The sequence below is a fragment of the Plecotus auritus genome (assembly GCF_963455305.1).
Source record: "Plecotus auritus genome assembly, chromosome: 9".
In the NCBI taxonomy this organism is placed as follows: Eukaryota; Metazoa; Chordata; class Mammalia; order Chiroptera; family Vespertilionidae; genus Plecotus; species Plecotus auritus.
The window spans coordinates 107422353-107446983 of record NC_137783.1 but is presented as its reverse complement, the minus strand read 5'-3'; the positions used below and the strand labels follow the sequence as shown (position 1 = coordinate 107446983).

At 40.2% G+C, this 24631-nt stretch overlaps 1 protein-coding gene across 4 annotated transcripts in view; it reads right to left on the bottom strand.

Moving 5' to 3' along the window:
* The window catches only part of PAK1 (p21 (RAC1) activated kinase 1), a 136536-nt gene that overhangs the window by 37416 nt on the left and 74489 nt on the right, over positions 1-24631 (bottom strand). For all 4 annotated transcript variants that reach the window (XM_080688160.1, XM_080688161.1, XM_080688159.1 and 1 more), the window contains exons 3-5: positions 11757-11857; positions 11119-11266; positions 6674-6711 (exon numbers count right to left, since the gene is read on the bottom strand). In XM_080688160.1, the coding sequence (XP_080544286.1) occupies positions 6674-6711; positions 11119-11266; positions 11757-11857 (287 nt within the window). The remainder of the gene's footprint in view (positions 1-6673; positions 6712-11118; positions 11267-11756; positions 11858-24631) is intronic.

The following is a 24631-nucleotide window of genomic DNA, read 5'->3' as shown; positions in this document are numbered from 1 at the left end:
CTGACTACTAGGCTCTCTTCGACAGTTCAGGGCTATACTAAAGAACAAAATAAAGTCCCTGGTCTATGCCTTACATTTTAGAAGAGGAAACAGTCAAAATTAACCATTTCAGGTAGTAGTAATAAGATAGTCTATGAGAATAAAGATTGGTTGCGAGTAGGGAACTATTACTTTAAACAGAATACAGTACTCATGAAAATTATTCTAATGAGAAGTCATATAAGCAGTGGCTTGAATGAACTGAGAGAGCAAGCCAGGGACTCACTGGGGAAAAGAATATTCCTGGCAGAAGGAAGAATTCAATGATTTTAATAAATTTTTAGAGTTGTGTGGTCATCACCATAATCTAGTTTTCTGTTTGTTTGTTGGTGAGTAACACTATAGAAGAATCCAACTGGACCATTTGGAGAAGCACCCCGTTTTGTCTTTAGAATATAGGCCAGTCAGATCCAGAGAAGGATCTTCTAATCTCCTGCTTTAAGAATAAAAGTTTGAGGTTCCTACTAGTATTCTAGGAACCTCGTAAGTAGAGAGGGTGAGCACGCAGTATGCATATACTCACTTAATTACCCTGGTTTGGGTATGATACTCTTCTATTTCACTGTGTCTGACATCCTATCCAGAAAACCTTGGTTTTACCTTCTCCAGAGAATAAACCGCCAGTTTTCTGCTAGGGCAGGGAAGGACAATCACTCAATGGCGTAGTATAGAGGAAGAGATTTAGGCATCTAACTGCATCTTAAATAACTTTAATTGCATCTGTCATTAGTTATCTCCCTGCCCACTCCACTTCATCTCCAGTTTCAGAAGTGCTACCAATTCCTGAGCCTTTTGAGGATTCTGCAGTCTAGGTATATAGGTCAGCTTTGCCCACTGTCAGCTTTGGATTCAGGCTCCGGGCGTCAAATACTGTTACTGCCTCCTATTTTGCTGCTCTTTCCTCTTTTCCTGTTCTCTCCACCCTTCTGGGTTTAATGCCTTTAAAAGATCATTCCTTTATTATAGTTCTAGTGAGATTTCAAGAAATAGATGCCTATGTTCAATCTGCCATCTTTACTAGGCATTCCTGAGGAATGTTTCACTTTTAACTCATTTTATTTCTATATTACTTTAAATGTATAATGAGAATTGACTGGCTTTACATATAATTTTTAAATTTTACTTTTAAAACACTGCTTTACTGAGTTATTATTTACATACCATAAAATTCACCCACATAATTTCAATGATTTTATTAATTTTATAAACTAGTGCAACAATCGCCACAATCTAGTTTCAGAACATCCCCATCACCCCCAAAAAGTTCTCCTGTGCCTTTCATAGGTCATTCAAGCTCCTATGCCCAGCCCTAAAAAACCATGGATCTTCTTTCTGTTTGTATAAATGTACCTTTTCTAGACATGTTATAGGGTTTAATCTCCAAAATTTACAGGGAACTTATACAACTTAACAAAAGGAAGATAAACAATCCAATCAAAAAATGGGCAAAGGACCTAAATAGATACTTTTTGAAAGAGGACATACAGAAGGCCAAAGAGACATATGAAAACATGCTCAAAGTCACTAATCGTCCAAGAGATGCAAACCAAAACAACAATGAGGTGCCATCTCACACCTGTCAGAATGGCTATCATCAACAAATGGACAAACGACAAGTGCTGGCGAGGATGTGGAGAAAAAGGGACCCTTATACACAGCTGGTGGGAATGCAGGCTGGTACAGCCATTGTGGAAAACAGTATGGAGTTTCCTCAAAAAATTAAAATGGAACTCCCATTTGACCCAGTAATCCCACTTCTAGGACTGTATCCCAAGAAATCAGAAACACCAATCAGAAAGAATATATGCACCCCTATGTTCACAGCAGCACAATTTACAATAGCTACGATTTGGAAACAGCCTAAGTGCCCATCAGCAGATGAGTGGATTAAAAAACAGTGGTACATCTACACAATGGAATACTACTCTGCTGCAAAAAAGGAGCTCTTGCCATTCACAACAGCATAGATGGACGTGGAGAGCATTATGCTAAGCGAAATAAGCCAGTTGGAGAAAGATAAATATCACATGATCTCACCCATTTGTGGAATATAATGAACAACATAAACTGATGAACAAAAATAGAGCCAGAAACTTAGAAGCATGGAACAGTCAGTCCAACCTAAGAGGTAAGCTGGGAGTTGAGGCGGGGGGGGGGGGGGTGGGTGGTGGTTAAGAGATCAACCAAAGGACTTGTATGCATGCATATGAGCATAACCAATGGACACAAACAATAGGGGGGTGGGAATGGCCAGGCTGAGGTCGATGGGGGAAAAAAGAGACTTATGTAATAATTTAAACAATAAAAAATTTTAAAAAATAACAATAATTAATAAATATAATACAAGAATAAAAAATAAAATAAAAGGACTCATACAACATATAGTCTTTTGTATATAGCTTCTTTTAGTTAGCATTAAGTTTGCAAGGTTCATCCAAATTGTGGGCTTATCAGTACTACATCCTTTTTGTCTAACTGATAGTCCATTGTATTGATATAATACTTTTTAAAAAAATCCATTCATCAATTGATGGGCATTTGGGTTGTTACCCTTTGGGGCTATTATGAATAATGCTCATATAAACATTCATGCACCCATTTTTGTGTGAATGTATGTTTTCATTTCTATTGGATATGTACTTAGGAATGGAATTGCGAGGTCAGATGGTAACTCTATGCTTATCCTTTTGAGAAACTGCCAGACTGTTTTCCACAGAGGCTGCCCCATTGTACACTCCCACCAGCAATTATGAGGGTTCCAATTTCTTCCTTTGATTATTTTTCACTCTAATGCCTCGGTTCTATGAATCTTCTTGAATCTCCTTGCCTAAACCCCCTGCGTCCTTTATTCTCAATTTTCCATATTTTTTATAGTTTATATCATTAATGCGCCCTTAGATGTATTTGGCTTTTAATCCTTGTGAATTTATTTATTCAATAATATTTTTTAATTTCTAAGAATTCTTTTTTATCCTCTAAGATGTTGTTAGTTTAGACTAAAATGCACATCAAATGCACATCAAACTATACCAATCTCCTATTTAAAATATTCCTTAGCTCCAGCACTAAGTCCAAGTTCTTTGGTCTGAAATGATGGATCCGCAACTTGGCTTTTGCTCATGCCACCTCATTTAAGAAAGCATTGCCCTTCCAGGTAGCTCAGATGGTAAGAGTGTTGTCTCAATACGCCACTGTTGCCAGTTTGATCACTGGTCAGGGCACATATAAGAAGCATCCAATGAATGCAAAAATAAGTAGAACAACAAATCGATGTCTCTCACACAATAAGTAAATAATTTTTTTTTAAAAAAAAGCATTGCCCTTTTCTCTGCCTGGTATCATTACCTGTGTTTACCTGACACTATATTATAAGTCCTTGTTTATGTGTCCTGTTTCCTCATGAATTTGTGAGATCAAGAACAAAAACCTTACCAGTCTTTGACTCCCCAGTCTATCACACAGTAGGTGTTCATTTCATAAATGAGAATTCAGGAACTATAAGGCATACAATCTGAGATCTCAGACCAATGCCACCAATAAAATTTTAGAGCCAGAAGCCCTTAATAATCATGTCTGTTAAATGAACAAATCATTCAGTCCCAACAACTCTGTTAAGACTTCTCTGTACTACTCAGCAGAATAAATCACTCCATCAAATATGACTCACAATGTACGTTATTTATACCTCTCTTGCAGCTTTTATCCCTATAGTCTTCTGTTAATTTCTCCCTCAAGGACTGAGATAGTGCATATACATTTTTGTATCACCAACACATTGGCACAAAGAAGGTGCTAAGTAAATATTTACAGTATGAAGGAATAAATGAATGATCAGGAGAACTGAATTTTGCATTGGTTTCCACTATTAGCTCATTCAAGGATAGGGAGCAAATCATTTAATTTCTCTGAGTCTCAATTTCTTAACCTGTGTTTTGGGGATAACAATCCTGTCCAATTATTTCGCAAATCAAATGAAATGACCTGTATGAAACCAATATGGGAAATAATGACATGCTACCACAATAGAAACCATATCCCTCAGGTAAAACTAGTAAGGATATGTGTACTCAGCCACAGGGACAAATGGTCTGAATTGGGAGAGAAAATGTCCTTGACATCCTGAGTGGCTTTAATTGTAGTTACTAAGCCAGTACAGGTTTTTAGCAAGCAGGTGTTATCCTCTCTGCCATATGGCCTGAGCCCCAGGGCCCCTCCTCCTCACTAGTGAACAACGGTTATGGCTTTACTGCAGTCTCCTTTATAAGACCTCTCTGCCATCTTCTTTCTCAGTTCCCTGCCTCAGTGAGAAAAGAACCCTGGACTAGCACTCGGAAGAGTCTAGTTCTAATCTGGTTCTGTCATAATAATGGGGGAAAAGAGACATTTTGGAGGGCTAGCAATCTGAATCTAGTCACTGCCCCTTTAATTGTCTGGTCCTGCAAGACCTGTTTACTCCCCTTTTAGAGAGGCCATAAACCTTCCCCAGACGAAGTTACCAGTGCTGGCACCAAGCCAGGCCTTTGGTTGAGGTCTCAAAACCCAAGCACATAGGGCTCTTTAAGAACTTGCAAAAGGAACCAGAAAACCCCATATTTGGGAGACAAAGGACTGAAAAAGATATAAAAAGGGACAACTTCCTCCAAGTTGCTGCTCAGAATTTGAAAGATTTTTCCCCCCTCTGGGCCCGTGCATAATAAAGTGTAACTCCATTTCTCTAAGCATTGCTTGGTTTTTCTTCGGTCTTCTGTAACAATAGCAGCTAATTATGAGTCTCCAGGAAACTGTTTTTCTACCTGTGAAATGGGAATGAGAATACTTTCTTCACAAGGTAACTGTGAGATCTAATTATTAGCACAGTGCCTGGCACATATTAGCCACTCAATATATGAGAGCTGCCACTCCTCTCATAAAAGCATAAATATATGTGAACCACAAAGTGCTGGTCAGCTTTCTCCAATAATTTACTATTCAACAGTGGTAAGAATCTCCCAGAGATCTTAACATTTGCAAATGCTTCCCCATCTTTTAATTACATATCTTCCATTTGATGAAAGAGTGAATAGGGGAAAGCAACGCAGACTGGGAATCTGATACCTATTGCCATCAACCCTTCTCAATTTCAGTTTTATCAACTATAAAGCAAAAATAATAACTGACCTCATTAAGCGCCCATGAGGATTAAAGGAAATAGTAAATAAGAAAGGACTGAGTGTGCTATTAGGCACTGGACAGGTGAGCATTTTTTATACTAGTAAATTATGACAGTATAAATGACTCAGAGTAAACCAATCCACACTCCTGGAAACATGGTTCAATGTATTTTAACGATGACTCAATATTGTGTGAGAACTTACTACTCTCCTGCTTAAAATTCTTCAAGAGCTTCTCATTACCTTTAAGATAAATTAAAACTCCTACATGATTGGACCTATTTACCACTCCACCTTTTCACCCACTTCTATTCCCTTCACCCTTCATATGCCGGCCATAACAAACCACCTGCAGTTTCCCGTACAAGCATAGCTTGCAAGCCCTTGCCTTGATACATGCTATTTATTCTGTCTCTGTCTGGAATACTCTCATCTCTTCTTAATTCTTACACCCTAGGTAATGAACTCATTCAGTTCAGACTATCATCAAGAAACTTTCCTTATACATCCAATTTCATTCACTAACTGGTTACCTGTCAGATGCCATGCATACAGCAATAAACAAATCAGACCTTACCCCTGGCCTCATAAACTTCTAGCACACAGCACTGTAACTATTTACTGTTGTCTTCCTGTCACTCACAAGACTAGGAGATTATCGGACATGGGGACAATGTCGGATTCATCCCCATATTGTCACTTCTTCACAAGACCTGGCACAGAGTAGGGGTTTTGCAAGTGTTTAGCAAACTAATATGACATAACCACCTCTGTACAAGAGACAGCATCAGGTGTAAAGAACAGTAGATATATATATATATATATATATATATATATATATATATATATATATATATATATATATATATTGCAGCTTATTATTTAAAGACCCTTTCGAACATAGCAACGTATTTTATTTGCTCTGGAAAACAGAACTCATAAGCTGAAAGAGGCAGAGGGATCTTTGAAGTCATTGCGTTTTACTCCTCAGCCCTTCCTGACAGGGCATTCATTACAGCTTCAGGGGACACCTTAAATGGACAGAATATGCCGCCCTCAACCATCAGCCCTAATCCTGGTTTTGTATACCCAAACCAAAGAGTGGGAATTCTCTTCTAAATTCAGGTTTTCGAAGACATGTCCAGGTAAGGCAAAGTATATCATCCTCTTTTTATTGATTAAAAAACCCAAGCTCAGAAACTGGCTTTCAAAGGCAAATGAAAAACTGAGCCTAAAAGCCAGTTCTTCTGATTCCAAGGTTAAGATTTCTAGAACATTAAAAAAAAAAATTAAAGCTGGAAGGAATATCTACTGATTGAGTCCAATTCCTTTGCAGTTCCCTGTATAGATAGGGACTCTGAGGCCCAGAGTGCAGGAGTGACCAAGATGAGGGCCTCCCAGCCTAGGCTCTGCATCTGCCACACTGTCTTTGATCCCTAACCACCACACCTGCCCATATCAGAATAGAGGAAATAAAGACTTACCAAAGTGTTAGAAGAATTATAATCCTCAGCTAATTTATCTGCAAAGGAAAAAAGACCAGGGACTCAGTCAGTAAACAATTACAGTGCATCTGCTCTTGAGAGCTAAGGAAGCCTAGCCAGTCAAGCCCTTGCCAGGCTCAGAGAATGACAACAGTATTCCTGGTACTATGGGCCCAATACCATGCTAGGCACATTATACACATTACCTCCCTTATCCTCAATAGAGTTCTGAGTGCTCTTATTAGGTTTCCTTTTATAGATTTGGAAACTGAGGTTCAGAGATATTAAATAATCTGCCCAGGGTACACACAGTTGTTAAATAGGAGTCAAAATCTGAATTCTGGTCAAACTCTAAATACTATGATAGAACTGTATCCACATTAGCAACACTATCATCATCAGGCCTGAATCTAAAAGAAAGAAAGGATTCATGCCTGGGTTGTCCTGAGCACCCATGACAAATTATGACCAGCCTGCAGCTTGGGCTTCTAGAAAGGTTCCTCTACATTCATGTCTATTCCCCACAGGGAGAGAAAGACGAAGGCTCAGGAAATGAGAGGCATTAATCATGTCAAGTCTAATTAAAGGCAGAATCTTGTTTCTAATAATAGAGTCAAGCTTCCACAGTAAGGTAATTACCATATTTCACTGATTCTGAGATGTTTTTTCACATTAACATCTCTAAAACAGAGATGTGTCCTATAAAGGCTTTTTTTTTTTTAATTCCTCACCCAAGGATATATTTTACTGATTTTTAGAGAGAGAGGAAGAGGGGGGGGGTTTAGAGAGAGAGAGAGAGAGAGAGAGAGAGAGAGAGAGACATAAATACCTATGTGAGAAATATCCATCAGTTGCTTCCCGTATGCACCCTGACTGGGGATCAAACCCACAACCTTTTGGTGTGCTGGATAATGTTCCAACCAAATGAGCCACCCAGCCAGGGCACATTTCATGTTTTAATTGGCAACCTTTTTTCTTTAGTGGTATATAAAAAGAGGATGTATCTTAAAATCAGTGATATCTTAGATTTAATGAAATATGAAACATACACTCAATGGAGATTTTAGCAAGAAAATAAGTTTAGCCATGACTGGTTTGGCTCAGTGGATAGAGCGTCAACCTGCGGACTGAAGGGTCCCAGGCTCGATTCCAGTCAAGGGCATGTACCTTGGTTGTGGGCACATCCCCAGTAGGGGGTGTGCAGGAGGCAAGTGATCGATGTTTCTCTCTCATCGATGTTTCTAACTCTCTATCCCACTCCCTTCCTTTCTGTAAAAAAATCAATAAAAAAATATATTTTAAAAAAAAAGAAAATAAGTTTAAAGACCAAGTACTGCATTTGATTTTATTCTTTAATTCCTAAAGAACCAAGAAGAAAGTGACTTTGCTGGTTCAAGAGACTTTGCTGGAATTAAAGAGGAAAAATATTCTACCAAATCCAACACATTCCTCACCAAGAACCAAGCCCAGAGAATGTCCAAGACCCCAATTCCCATTATATAAGAAAGTACCAGGTAGTACTTCTTCTGTCCTATGACAAATAATGGACCCACAAGCTATGACAAAATGTTCTTAAAACTAACCCTGAATAGCCAGCTGTACTCTGGTGAAATCAATTCAGGATGTACTTTAAACATAACTCATTGGTTCTTTTTGTCCAAAAGAACATCAACTTAGGGCAAAACAAAGCACAATACTATGTCCTCACTGCACCCTACCCTGATGTTAGTGTTTTTGAGGACTGGGTATTGTGATAATAAATATATCTGGTCCATATAAGAAACAAGTAAGCATTGCTCCTTTTAACCAAGATGTATCATGTCTACATATCAAAATCAAATTCCATAGCACAGAAGGACAGAGCAGAGAGGACTTCCAATCCCTTCATTTTACCAATGAGGAAACTAAGGTTCAGAGAAGAAAAGAAATGGGTTCAAGATTACATAAATCACCCCCAGGGGTGGGCAAACTTTTTGACTCGAGGGCCACAATGGGTTATTAAACTGGACCGGAGGGCCGGAACAAAAGCATGGATGGAGTGTTTGTGTGAACTAATATAAATTCAAAGTAAAGGAGCGGAGGGGAGAGCAAGAGAACCAGATAGAACAGCCGGATCCGGCCCGCAGGCCGTAGTTTGCCCAAGGCTGCGCCTAGTCGGTTTGGCTTAGTGGATAGAATGTCAGCCTGTGGACTGAAGGGTTTCAGGTTCGATTCTGGTCAAGGGCACATGCCCAGATTGCAGGTTTGATTCCCAGTGGAGGGCATGCAGGAGGCAGCCAATCAATGATTCTCTCTCATCATTGATGTTTCTATCTCTCTCTTCCTCTCCCTTCCTCTCTGAAATCAATAAAAATATTTTTTTAAAAAGATTACATAAATCACTGGCAATGTAGGGCTAAACTCCCTACACTACTTTTTGTTAATCAGCACAGAAAATAAAATGCTGAAAAAAAAACAGAAAAGTTGACAAAAATTGGCATGGAAGATTATGCTTGGGTTATAAACCTTGAAGGGTTGAAAGGCCCGAATTTAAAACACACTTTCCATCACATATCAGTTGAATCACCCAGAGCAATTCACTTAGTTTCTCTAAGCCTAATTAATTTCTCTGAGTCTGTAAACTGAGGATAATAATCCTTGCCCTACCAATCTCACAAGGCCATGATGAGAATCAAATGAGATCATTCATATATATATATATATATATATATATATATATATATATATATATATACATACAAGCATATATAGATTGAGGTAGTGTTATCATAATAGTATGAGAAGAGTGGAAACAGAAAAAGGAGAAAGATAACTTTAAAAATAAACCATGCCAAACATAAAATTTTGCCTGGAGTTGGTCCTGGTCTTCAACTTCTAGAAAATAAAAATCCTGCATGCACGTGCATGTGTACACACACTCACATATACTCAATGTTACTAACATATGCATACATAAATGAGTATACACACAACCACCTGGATTGTATAAGCATTCATTCATGAATACTTAAAAGTGGGCTTTAATTCCAAACATATGCAAACCCACAGAGCTATGCTTCCATATACATATATGGTACTTGTCCACATCTACACACATGTAAACATAAAACAGAAAGTCTCCCAAAGACTTTGCAGCTGAGGCTTTCAAAGCCAGCTCTAATCTCATATCTCCATGACAAAATCCCTAAAACATGAGCTCTAATCTCCTGCCTAGAAAACTCTCCCCACACCACCCCTCAACCCCAATTCCTCCTTGGAATGCCCCAGTCCTTCAATGCGAGAAGTAAGACAGACCCAGCAGGTCCAGACGTGAAGAAGGAAATACTGCTGGGAACATGCATGACCCTCTCCTGGGCACCACTATGGCAGCATGAGTGAAGCTGCAGTCTGTCATCCTCGCCATCTGTGCCCTTTGATACAAGCCAGATACTTGCTGGGAAAGCATCCTTCAAAATTAGCTAGTTCATCCTGGTTCTCACCTTCCCCAGTAACACTGCCCTTCAAAAATGACAGCATGGACTCTGGAAAGAGCACTGAACTCGGAGGTAAGAGACCTGCTCTGCCACTAAGTCAGACACATCAGAAAAGCCTTTTTTGGCTTTGTCTGCAAAACAAGGGGACCTGGAAGTGATACACATACTAAGGCCATTTCTTGCTCTGACATTCTAAGATGCTACACAAAAGGTAAGTCTCCAGAAATGTAGGCCTTCTCATGACTTGTCTAGGAAAAGAAAATTTCTCTACTATGAAAAGAGGTTCTCCAAATGAAGTTACTAGATGCAAGTAGTAAACTCAAAGGGTGCTGGTAGAGGATTAGGGGACCTGGCTTCTAATCTCAATTCTGCTATAAAAGACAACCCTGAAAACCATCGTCCCTTATACAGAGAGTACATCTAAAGCACATTTATTATTACTGACCTGTTTTTCACTTGAATGATAAAAATCAGTGCCTTGATGAAGAAATTGGGCTTGCCTACTTAAAAGATACACATTAAATGTGTTATTAAATAACTTAACAATATTAAAGATACTGATGATAATGACAGCTACATTTCCATGGTGTCATTTATAACCTATAAAGGACTTTCACATCAATGAGCTCATTTTTTCCTCACTACAACCTCCAGAGATAGGAATTATTACTCCCATTTTGAGGCTCAAAGAAATGAAGTGACAGTTAAAAGCTAGTGAGTGTCAGAAGTTAGATCTTCTAGCACATAGTGTATCTCTTTACATGTCACATTTTTTAATTGTGCAGTTTCAGAGTAAAGACTCAAGTTTGATGCAAAACCCATTGCCTTGGCTCTCAAATTCCAAAATCCTGTCTTAGTGGAAGTACCATCTCCACTCTTTCCAATACTTTCTTCTCTCACCCAGGCCAACAGGCTCTTTTCCACCCACAAGAAAATCCTTTTTCCCAGGCTGCCCTGTTCACAATCTTGTACCTGTAAAGCTCATGTACTTCTGGCTGTTGGAGGTCTTCTTGGAGTTATAGAATTCCAATACATCCAGCACAGCCTGCGGGTTTTTCTTCTGCTCCGACTTCGTGATATTTGATGTCTGAAGTAAGCGGGCCCACTGTTCTGGCATCCCCTATAAGAGAGACATGCAAAGCTGTCAGGAGGATAGTCACAGGGGGCCTAGAGGGAAATCAGTGCTCCTCTGATACCTGCTAGCAGCCAAGGGCAATTTAGTCATTCCCTTCTCTCTATACCCTCAGAGTGCTACACAGCCTCTTTTATAAGACTTACCTCATTGTATTAGTCACTTCCTGAGATTTTGCTCCTTCACCAGGCTAATCCTCCTTTAGAATAGGAACCATGTCTGATTTGTCTCCGCACCATCAGTGCCCAGTACAGAGCCTGCTGCCAAAAGGCCACCTCACAAAGCTCTATTTAAGAAATGAAGATTCAAAGGATTCTTTGGTGCAATTCTGGAGACCAGTAAAGTGTCCCTCTCGTGAATAAAAGAAAATAGCAATGAGGGTCTCAAGCAGACAGAAGCCATTAGGAAGACTAGAAAGGATTGCCTCTCACAGTGCACAGCCAGAACTCTGAAGGCCTTTCTGTGGCCTGGGACTTACTGTAAATTCCCCTGTGACAGCATCAAACCCAACGTGAATCGTGTGCTCAAAATCTGAAGGAAGAGAAATCTCTGGCCGCTCCTTCTCCTTCTTTTTATTTGCTGCAAAAGAAACAGAGAAAAGGAAATTTAAAAAACAAAAACATTATTACATGTTTAGGCTTTTTTTAGCTCTTTTTGATCTGTAGGCTCCTTTAGTGGCCAAGAATTATCTATTTCATATCTGTATTTACAGAGCCCAATGCTGGGCTTAAATTGAAATAGATGCTCAATGCATGAGTGAAGACTTATTTTTTTGTCAAACTAAAGTAAGGGAGGCACAGAAAGAACACTCATCGGAGTTAATAGTCCTGTTTCTACTACTAATGAGCCCTCTGATCCAGGGAAATTCACTTCCTTCTTCTGAAGCCTGGCTTCCCACCCGTCTGTAAAGAGAGAAGGCTCAAGTAGGTCGTCTCTAAGGACACTTCCAGCCCTGACATCCTATATTCAATGAGCTTCTATAGCCTGCGTCCTACTTACTAGGTCTTTGACTATGGACTTCTTTAAGGTTCTATTACAGAATTTTATATTTGGAAGTAGATTTAATAATGTGAGTCGCTAATATTTTATCAGGTGCTTACCAGGCAATGGCTCAAATTCTTTCATATGTATTAATTAACTTTAGCCTCACAGCAACTCTAACACTTAGGTACTATCATCCTTATTTTACAGATAAATAAGATTAAGTTATTTGCCCAAAATCACAATTAGTAATTGGCAGTGCCAAGACCCAAAACCAGGCAGTCTGGCTCAGAGCCTGACCTCTATACCACTATGCTATGCTGCCTCCCTAGGTTAAAACCTTAAAGGCTCATTAAGTCCAAATACTTGTGGGGTCTGGCATAAAGTAGATGTTCACTACAGTCCTGCTGACCTCGCAGAAAAGTTGTAGTGCTGAAGTACCCTTGTTAGGGGTTGAATCGTGTCTCTCCAAAGATCATAAGTCCTAACTCTTAGTGCCTCAGAATGTGACCTTATTTGGAAATAAGGTCACTGAAGATGTAATTAGTTTTGTATTTGTATCATGCTCTAGTGACTGCAAGGCACTTTCACATATATTAGTTCTCTAGAGTCTCAAAACAACTGTGTGACAAGCAGGGCAGTGATTATGGTGCCCATTTGACAGAAGAAACACGGGTTACAAGAAATTAAGTAACCTGCCCAACATCACAGAGCAATTCAGAAGCAAATGTGGGACCAGAACTAAGGCGTTCAGACTTCCAGCTCTATAGCCTTTCTATTCTGTCACTCTGCCTCTCATGGATTGCTGCTGCTATGATTCTGCTCTCTCTCTCTCTCCGCTCTCTCCAAATGCATTTATCTTCTATACAGTGGTCAAATGTATCCACTCTTCTCTCTCTTCATTGCCACTACCCTATATCAGGCAGTTATCTGTGGCCTGAATCATTCTAAGAGTTGCCCATCATCTGCATTCTGGTCCTCTCCAATGAAAACAACAGTTAGAGTAATCTATAGACTTGCTATTCAAAGCGGCATCAGTCAGCATCACTTGGAAGACTATTGAACACATAGAATCTCAAACTCCACCACAGACTATTGAACCAGAATCTAAATTTTAATAAGATCCCTAATGATTCGTGTGTATATAAAAGTTTGAGAATCAACCCACAGCCAACATCATACTCAATGAGCAAAAACGAAGTGTTTCCCTTAACGTCAGGAACAAGATAGGGATGTCCACTTTCACCACTCTTATTCAACATAGTACTGGAAGTTCTAGCCATAGCAATCAGACAAGAAGAAGAAATAAAAGGCATCCAAATTTAAAAAGAAGTAAAACTGTCATTATTTGCAGATAACATGATATTGTATATAAGGAACCTTAAAGATCCCACAAAAAAAAATAGCAGAACTGATAAATTCAGTAAAGTAGCAGGCTGCAAAATAATTATCCAGAAATCTGTTTCACCTCTATACACCAATAATGAACTATCAGAAAGGGAAGCTAAGAAAACAACCCCATTTACAATTGCATCCAAAATAAAATCCTTGGAATAAACGTAACCAAGGATGTCAAAGACATGCACTCAGAGAATTATAAAACACTGAAGAAAAAAACTGAAGAAGATACATATAAGTGCAAGCATATACAGTGTTCATGGATAGGAAGAATTATCAACATTAAAATGTCTATACTACCACAAACAATCTATAATACCATGTCATGCGATTCCTAGCAAGATACCAATGGTGTATTTCATAGAACTAGAACAAATATTCCAAAATTTTATATGGAACCACAAAAGACCCCGAACAGTCACAGCAATCTTGAGAAAGAAGAACAAAGTTGAATGAATCATGCTACCAGATATCAAACTATACTACAAGGCCATAGTAATAAAAACAGCATGGTACTGGCACAAAAGCAGACTTATAGACCAATGGAACAGAATAGAAAGCACAGAAATAAACCCATGCCTTTACAGTCAATTAATATTTGACAAAGAAGGCAAGAACATACAGTGGGGTAAAGACAGTCTATTCAATAAATTATATTGGGAAAATTGAACAGATAGATGAAAAAAATTAAACTACACCACCTTCTCACACCACACACAAATAAACTCAAAATGGATTAAAGACTTAAATGTAAGTCACAAAATCATGAAAATCCTAGAAGAAAATACAGGTCGTAAAATCTCAGACATTTTTCTTAGCAATATTTTTTCTGATATCTCTCCTCAGGCAAGACAAACAAAGAAAAATAAACAAAGGGAAATACATCAAACGAAAAGGCTTTTGCACAGCGAAGGAAACCATCAGCAAAATGAAAAGACAACCCATTAAATGCCAGAACATGTTCACCAATGACACATCTAATAAGGAGTTAATACACAAAATTTATAAAGAACTTATATAACAACACACAAAAACAACAACAATCCGATTAAAAATTGAGCAAAGGACTTGAATGAACACTTCTCCAAAGAGGACATACAGATGGCCAGAAGACATGAAAAGATGCTCAACATCACTAACCATCAGAGAGATGCAAATTAAAACCACAATGAGATATCACCTCACACCTGTCATAATGTCTATCATCAATAAATCAACAAACAACAAACACTGGTGAGGAAGTGAAGAAAAGGGACCCCTCATGCACTGTTGGTGGGTCTGCAGATTGGTGTAGCCATTATGGCAAACAGAATGGAGGTTCCTCCAAAAATTAAAAATGGAACTGCCTTATAACCCAGCGATCCCACTTCTGGGAATATATCCAAAGAAACCTGAAACACTAATTCAAAAGAATATACACACCTCTATATTCATTGCAGCATTATTTTCAATAGCCAAGATTTGGAAGCAGCCAAGAGCCCATCAGTAGATGAGTGGATAAAAAATCTGTGGTACATTTACACAATGGAATACTACTTGGCTATAAAAGAGAAGGAAATCTTACCTTTTGTGACAGTATGTCACAAGTATTATACTAGAGGCCTGGTGCACAAAATTCGTGCACGGGGTGGGGGGGTGTCCCTCAGCCCAGCCTGCACCCTCTCCAATCTGGGACCTCTTGAGGGATGTCTGACTGTCCCACTGGGATTGGACCTAAATGGGCAGTCGGACATCCCTCTCACAATCCAGGACTGCTGGCTCCCAACTGCTCGCCTGCTTGCCTTCCTGATTGCCCCTAACTGCTCTGCCTGCCAGCCTAATCACCCCCTAACCACTCCCCTGCCAGCCTGATTGATGCCTAACTGCTCCCCTGCCAGCCTGTTTGCCCCTAACTGCCCTCCCCTGCAGGTCTGGGCCTGCCCCCCCCCACAACTGCCCTTCCCTGCTGACCCAGTCACCCCCAACTTCCCTCCTCTGCTGGCCGGGTCACCCCCAACTGCCCTCCCCTGCTGGCCTGATCGCCCACAACTGCCCTCCCTTGCAGGCCTGGTTCCTCCCAACTGCCCTCCCCTGCTGGCCATCTTGTGGTGACCATCTTGTGTCCACATGGGGGCAGCCATCTTGTGTGTTGGAGTGATGGTCAATCTGCATATTACTCTTTTATTAGATAGGATAGAGGCCTGGTGCATGGGTGGGGGCCAGCTGGTTTGCCCTGAAGGGTGTCCCGAATCAGGGTGAGGGTTCCCTTGGGGTGTGGGGCGGCCTGGGCGAGGGGCCTGTGGTGGTTTGCAGGCCGGCCACGCCCCCCTGGCAACCCAAGCAGAGGCCCTGGTATCTGGGGTTTATTTATCTTCTACAATTGAAACTTTGTAGCCTGGAATAGAGCCAAGCCTCCTGCTCGCTCCGTGGCGGCAGCCATTTCTGTTGGGATTTATGTATCTTCTATAATTGAAACTTTGTAGCCTTAAGCGGAGGCCAAAGCAGGCCAGGGCTGCAGAAGCTTGACTTCCTCCATCGCCACGGGCAACCCTAGCCTCCTGCTCTCTCCAGCTCCGTGGTTGCCGCCATTTCTGTTGGGCTTTATTTATCTTCTATAATTGAAATTTTGTAGCATTGAGTGGAGGCCTGGGCTGGCAAGGGCAGGCGGAAAGCTTGGCTTCCTCCATTGCCAGGGAAACCCAAGCCTCCCTCCTGCTCTCTGTGGCTGCAGCCATCTTGGTTGGGTTTATTTGCATATTCCCTCCTGATTGGCTAGTGGGCGTGGCTTGTGGGTGTTGCGGAGGTACGGTCAATTTGCATATTACTCTCTTATTAGATAGGATGAAATAAGCCTGTCAAGAAAGACAAATATCATGATTTCTCTTATATGTGGAATCTAATGAATAAAACAAAATAGAAACAGATGCATAGATACAGAGAACAGACTGACAGCTATCAGAGGGGAGGGGGCTTGGGAAACTTGGTCAAAAATGTGAAGGGATTAAGCTGGAGGGGGTGGGGAAACACCTCACAGACACAGATAACAGTATGGTTATTACTAAAGGGAAAGTGAACACACAATATAACAGATAATGTATTATAGAACTGTAAACTTGAAACCTATATAATTTTATTAACCAATATCACCCCAATAAAATCAATAAAAATTAAAACAGATAAAATAAGTCCAGCCTGTGTTGCTCAGTGGTTGAGCATTGACCCATACTAGTAAACCGAGGTCATGGTTTGATTCCCTGTCAGGGCACATGCCCAGGTTGTGTGGCTTGATCCCCAGTAGAGGGCATGTAGGAAGCAGCTGATCGGTGGTGCTCTCTCATCATTGATGTTCCTATCTTTTTCTCCCTCTCCCTTCCTCTCTGAAGTCAATAAAAATATATTGTTAAAAATAAAAAAAGAAATGACCTATCAAGCCATAAAAAGAGGAACCATAAAAGCACATTACTAGGTGAAAGAAACCGATCTGGAAAGACAACAGGTTTTGGCTATTTACCCACTCGACAATGTTTCTTCCAGAAGCAGCTGCTCTGGGAGGGAAGGCTAAGGACTTACCAAGGCCGAAATTAAGCTGTCATTTATGACATAAATCCATCGGTCTTGCTTACAGGAATGTATGGGACATGTAGCAGGGCTTTGGAATTGCTTTCTGTGCCTAAATTTCTTTTGATCTAGTTACTTAAAAGTGTCTTAAGAATAACTGTTATTTTTATGTGTTATTTATATTTTTGTTTTATATTTACATCACTATATTTTACATATTATTTATATTATGTTAATATATCATCATAGGCTTGGAATGGCAAATGCAAAAGGAATTTTGGTAAAGAAGTCACACACAGAGAATGGCTCAGTGGATGAGTAGTGCACAGAAATGAAGTCCTTTAACACACACTAGTAAACACACAGGGTAATGCTGAAGGTGGCTCTGCTTCATATGCAGTACCTCCCATAGTACCTTCATATACAGTGCCTCTTTCTCTCGTTCTCCCTTTAAACATTCAGCCATCTTTTAAAGACTGGTTCAAGTCCCACTTCTTCCCAAATGGATTTCCTGACCTTTCCTCCCTCTGTGAATTCCCAAGACACTGAGTCAGCATTTAGTTATTTCCTATCTAGTATGATTCCTTGAGGTTTTTTAAGGCTTACCTCCTAACCTAAGATGTAAACTTCTTGAGGGCAAACATCATGGCCCAAATGACAATAGCTATGTTTTTGTTACTATTTTAAGGTTATTACTGCTGTGTTATGACTGTTATAAACTACTTTTTTATTATTGTTATTGTTACTTTGAGGATCACTAAGGTAAAGAAAATGTATGTGCTTTGTAAGCTAAAGTTACCATTGTAAGTTGAGTTACGTTTAACCTAAGAAAGTATCCGAGACATCTCTATGGCAACCTCATGAGATACCAGGGTCAGAATTTCCCAGCTAGATTCCTGACCCTCAAAAACTGAGATAATAAATATTTGTTGTTTTAAGATGCTAAAAAAAAAAAAAAAGTAGGAAAGGAAAGAGAAGGGAAGGGTGTTAGAGTAATATTTCCTATCTCACTCATTAACAAAAAACTGGCTGAACAGAAAAGCAGAATCATCCTGTAACTAGAGATCACTGGCTTGAGGACACAACGTGGAGAAACAAGCTTACAATCTCACACATCCTAATTTTAACCCTATCTGTGGCCTAGTCTACTCAGCTTTCTGAACCACAAGGCTGACAATTTCAAGTCCCATGTTGCTGTACAGCCATCCAATTCTCAGCACAAGGCACTGGCCTTATATATATTTTTAAAAGATTTATTTTTAAGAAGCACCTCTCATTGGTTCAGCTGAACTAATCTGAACTCAAGGCAGTAAAACACTCCAAACTTGGAGAGATAAACACTGACGTAGTCCAGTTTTAAAATTAACTTTGCTAAATGCTTCCCAAGCTCAGATAATTCCACTTTGGTTGTGAAAATGTAGCCAGAAAAAGATTCCAAACAAAAAGCTGCAGGACCTCTTAGAATAAACCAAAGGCTCCAGCTCCTGACCACAGGAACCAGGCTTTCCCACATGGAATTCTGCAGCTCAGCACTCCCTATTACAGGCCCTGAGTGACAGCTTCTTCCCATCATTTACGCATCCCTCCAGGCACACACTAAAGCCATGCTGGAGGTCAGCATTAGGTAATGCCCACAGACATCCTCCCCACTGCCAACTCCCATCTCAGTCACTACCACAGCCCACAGAGAACTCTTCTTTCTTATCCCGCAAGTCTTCTTAGAGACCCAAAAGTACCCCTCTGGAAATTCTGGATCCAAAGTCTGGCTGAAACCCAGGCATCTGTATTTTTTAAAAGCATCATGAGCGACACAGATGAGTAATCTGGGTTGAGAACAACTGACAGAGATGTTATGTTAGGATGTAACACATACTTAGAAAGACTTAGTTCCACACTAATCCCTGCCACTTCCCAGCTGTGAGACCTTGAACAATTTACTTTCCTCAGCCTCCCCAACAGAAAATGAGTTGTTGTGGGTATCAGATAAAATAATAAGGTTTTTAGTAAAACATACACACACACAAACACTTCATATTTGTACAGTGTTTTACAGTTTAGAAAATGCTTTTACACCCACTATGTCAAATGACAAAAGCTTACTAATGATATAGGGTGGGTGGAAATTATAATTATTACCATGTTACAGATAAGGATACTGGGATTAAAATAAATAGGTAAGGGGGGAGGGGGCATAGCAGTAAATGTCAGAGGTAGTGCCGGTGGCAAAAATGACACCAGGGGTTAGACCAGTGGAGTCAAACCGGACCTCAGTTCAGCAACCTCGGTACTGGAGTTCTGGCTAAGAAAGAATTCAGAACCACGACTGTAACTGTATGAAAAAGTTTATTTAGAAAGTCACAGAGCTAAAAGAAGTGAGCCGTAGGAGAAATGGGCTTAGGAAACAAGTTACAGAGGCAAAGGAAGGGTCCTTGGAGCTTAAGAAAGAGGAAGGTAAAGCTAACCCGCCAGGGAGGGAAGAAAAGGGGGAGGGGGAAGGTGTGGGCCAACTCCAGGGAGAGCCCACTGGCCCTCCTCCGAAGGGCTGTTAAGGATGGAGATTTTAGGGAGAGCCCCAGAGGGGGATCTCAGTATCTCAACAGAATTTCATTAGCTTTCCAGGTGTGTCCACTGATTGGTCAGCTCCAGGGAAGGGGTCATTAGTCAATGCTTCTGGTCCTGATATCAGCCATAGTGTAGCTTGTCTGGTTTTGTTGCTTTTCTGGGCCAAGCACTGAAACTCAGCTGAGGCCTAGACATATTGGATGTGGGTCAAAACTTCATTGTCCTGGGCCAGTGGTCGGCAAACTCTTTAGTCAACAGAGCCAAATATCAACAGTACAACGACTGAAATTTCTTTTGAGAGTCAAATTTTTTAAACTTAAACTTCTTCTAATGCCACTTCTTCAAAATAGCCTCGCCCAGGCTGTGGTATTTTGTGGAAGAGCCACACTCAAGGGGCCGAAGAGCTGCATGTGGCTCGCGAGCCGCAGTTTGCCGACCACTTGTTCTGACCCCCTTGTTCATTCCCTGTCTAAGGCGGTCTAACGAGCATTACTAGCAACATGCCAGGGAAGGCAAGGTCAGGGGAGGACCCCAACCACATGACCATCAATATGAAGGGTTAGGGGGTCTAAACCACATGACCAGCAATATGCTAGAGGAGGAAAGGTTACCCAGGGGGTGAGGTCCTTGTTTTCCCAGTTTTGCTCCTTGCTAGGCACCCAGGGCTTTGGACCCGGGTGACCTTCTGTATCTGGCCCAGCGTCCTTGGTCTGCTCAAGTCTGTCTAACTGCCAACCACAGGACTCAATCTAGGTGATCTAAGTCCAGTTCTAGACCATTTCTCTATGCAGCTGATATACATTTTCAAATATTTTACAAAGGGCACACTACTTTAAAGACAGGGACAATGTGTATCCTGCTAGGACCAAGTTAAGCACAAAGCAGCAGGTCAACAATGCTGATTGGTTGAATGGCAATATCAACTGAGCACAAAATCAGGTCGAATAAAAGCTCCAAACAAAAGGTAAAAATCACTTTTCAAAAAATTTCATTTTGATGTACACATGAAAAATAGCCATCTATGATCTTAAACCTATGAGCTCAGGGCATGTATGGAAAATCTATAACTAGAGAATGAAAGAGAAGTTACTAGATCATTTCATAATGACTTCTTATAACTCTATTCTTTGAATTTAGAGAGATTCAGCTTTAACCTTGAGGTAAGAGATTTGTTTTCAGACCAGATTTGTCCTGAGGTTACTCAGTAAGGATTTCTAGAAGTACCTCCGGGGCTACAGCTCATTGGCCTAGATTGTTTTCACCTACATAGACAACCTGATCCAACTTCACCTTTATAATATCTCATTTATCTAATTACTAGAGGCCCAGTGCACAAATTCGTGCACCAGTGGGGTCCCTCGGCCTGGCCTGCAGGATCGGGCCGAAACCAACTCTCTGACATCCCCCAAGGGGTCCTGGATGGTGAGAGGACGCAGGCCAGACCGAGGGACCCCACCGGTGCAAGATCGGGGCCGGGGAGGGACACAGGAGGTTGACCAGCCAGGGAAGGACTGCGGGAGGGCTCCAGGGCGTGTCCAGCCTGTCTCACTAAGTCCCCATAAACCAGACCCCAGCAGCAAGCTAACCTACCGGTCAGAGCATCTGCACCCTAAGTGGTCAGTGCATGTCATAGTGACTAGTCGACCGGTTGACTGCCCCCTGGTGGTCAATGCACATCATAGCAAGCAGTTGAGCAGCCTTCGCATATGATTAGCATATTATGCTTTCATTAGTTGAACGGCTGACTGGACAACCAGACACTTAGCATATTAGGCTTTTATTATATAGGATAGGATTTCAAAGGTATAAGAGGCTATATTTATCCACTGGATTGATTCTAATGTTTTAGATGAAGACAATGAAGTCTTCAGAGAAGTAATTAATCCAAATCACGCAGACATTTATGGGAGAACAAAGACTATAACCTAGATATCCAGACCCCCACTTCCCTATTCAGTACCTAAGATCATCCCTTTAGTTCCCAATGATGTCTGAAGGTTATGCTTCCATCTGCTGCTATAAGCAGGAATCTTCTTTTTTTTTTTAAGAGTTTTATTGTGATATGATTCATTTACCATATAATTCACCTATATAGTGTACAATTCAGTGGCTTTTAGTATATTCACAGAGCCTGGCGAACATTCCCACAATCAATTTCAGAACATTTTCATCACCCCCAAAAGAAAACCCATACCACTTAGCCAAAATTCCCCAATTCTACCTGCCTCCCCCACAGCCCTTGACAACGATTCGTCTACTTTTTGTCTATGGATTTGCCCATTCTGAACATTTCATATAAAAAGAATTATATAATATGTGGTCTTTTGTGACTGCTTTCTTTCACTAACATGGTTCTCAAAGTTCACCCATGTTGTAGCATGGATCAGAACTTCATTTCTCTTTGTTACCAAATAATATTTCTTTGTATGGATACACTACTTTTTATTTATCCATTCATTCATCAGTTAATGGATATTTGCATTGTTTCTACTTTTGGTTATTATGAATAATGCTAGTGCAAACATTCATGTACTAGTTTTTGTGTGGGCATGTTTTCATTTCTGTGTTATGTGGTAACTAACTCTCTGTTTAACATTTTGAGAAACTGACATACTTTTCCACCATTGGCTATACTATTTTATATTCTGATCAGCAGTGTATGAGGGTTTCAATTTCTCCAGGTCCTTGCCAACACTTGTTATTATCTCTCTTTATTATTGTCATCCTAGTGGGTGTGAAGTAGTCTCTCATTGTGGTTCTGATTTGCATTTCCCAAGTGGTTAATGATTACAAGCATCTTTTCATGGGCTTATTGGCCATTTGTATATCTTGAGAGATGTCTATTCAGATACTTTGCCCATTTTATAATCAAGTTGTCCTTTTATTGTTCAGTTGTAATAGCTCCTGATATATTTTTTTATACAAATCTCTTATCAGATACATAATTTGGAAAATTTTTCTCCCATTCTGTGGGTCTTTTTACTTTCTTGATAGTATCATTTGAAGTACAAGGTTTTAATTGATGATGCCTAGTAAGCAGAAATTTTATTATCTTCCTAGTTTGTCAGCAAGAAAAATTCCAAACTTTTAATTTTATATATATTTTTATTGATTTCAGAAAGGAAGGGAGAGAGAGAGAGAGATAGAAATATCAATGATGAGAGAGAATCATTGATTAGCTGCCTTCTGCACACCCTCACTGGGGATCAACCTCACAACCTGGGCATGTGCCTTTGACTGGAATCGAACCCGGGACCCTTCAGTCCACAGGCTGATGCTCTATCCACTGAGCCAAACCAGCTAGGGCCCAAGCTTTTAATTTTAAAAGTCCTCTTCCTTTCCTCAGCAATTACTTGCCCTCTTCACTACATGTGGAAAGTTGGGTTGAAGGCCTCCTTATTTACAGAGATCTTATTAACAATTATGGTTGATAAAAGCACAATATTAAAAATAAGTGCACATCTAAATAGAGGGATAAACCAAGTGGCTCTATATGTGGGAGAACGTGCCAGGGCAGGGTAACACCACCTGCATCATAGCCCCTGTACCTAGGAAATTGGTAGCTGTTATATAAATGAATTAGCCAGAAAATGCCAGTTACGCAACTTAACCACCTTTCTTCTATGTAGACCTGAAAAGAGCTCACAGTGAAGGTGGAGTAGCAGAAAGGGTAAACACACGAAGATGCAAGCCCAATGTACTCAATAAAAAGCCTCATTAGTTCTCATTTCAGTTATTCACCAGGCATTTTCTATTTGTAAGACCACTGCTTATTAGACATCTCTATGTCAAGACATTTCAAATGCAAAGTGTCTAAAATTATCCTTTCATCTCAAATGCAAGGTGTTTAAAGTCATCATCTTCCCTGCTCTCCAACCACCAGCCCTCTTGACTTGTTTCTCTTCCTGTGTTCCCTATTTGGTAAATGATGCAATCATCTACCATCTCCCCCAATCTGTAGTTATGCAGTTATATTTTTCTGCAACACAAGATAATTGCAATTCATCAATGTGGTTGTTATATTTGGCCTGCTGTTTCAGAATCCCAATTCTGATTTTGTCATATAATCTACTATCCATGCATCCCACCTTCAACAAACCAGTAAAGAGAAGGGGAACTAATATTTGAGTGCCCTCTGTGCAGAAGGTCCTGTATTAGGAACTTTGAATGGAATCTTCACACAACAACCCTGTGAGATATTATCCCAATTTTAGAGATAGGATAATCCCATTCTTTCCTATAGATAGAAAACTGAAAGTCAAAGGAGTTAACTGACATACCTAAGGTTAGAGAGCTGTAAGTGATGAATCCAGAATTTGAACCAGGTCCACCTAAGTCAGAAGCTCATGATAACTAATTACAGACAGAAAGCCAATTTCTTCAGTATTCAACAAGAACACAGCCCTGTAGGCATGACTGAGAATTTTACTTCATAACAACAGACATTTAAATAAATATTTGGGGCTGGGAGTGTCAAACAAAAGTCATCTACCCATGTGGACACCCAAACCTCTATTTCACTATTGTTCATAGGATTCCAGTGACTTTATCAAATACACTGTCAAAATCCTGATTATTCTTCTAGGAGTTTTGTCAATAGAAAGCAAATGAGCCCAGCTGGTATGACTTTTTCAGAGTGAACTCATGCTGAGTCCTGCTTCCTTTTCCAAGCTTCCTTTCCTCAGCTACTGCTTGCCCTTCTTACTGATATTTAATCCCCAAATCTAGGTGTGAGCTCAAGATACATGAATAAAGAGGAGGCCATCAAAAATCTGGAGAAAAGACGTACCAAATAAAACTAGTTTGGAAACAAAACACTTCCAAATGAACACATGTCAGTATTTCTTACATTTTGAGAGTTCATAAACAGTTTAA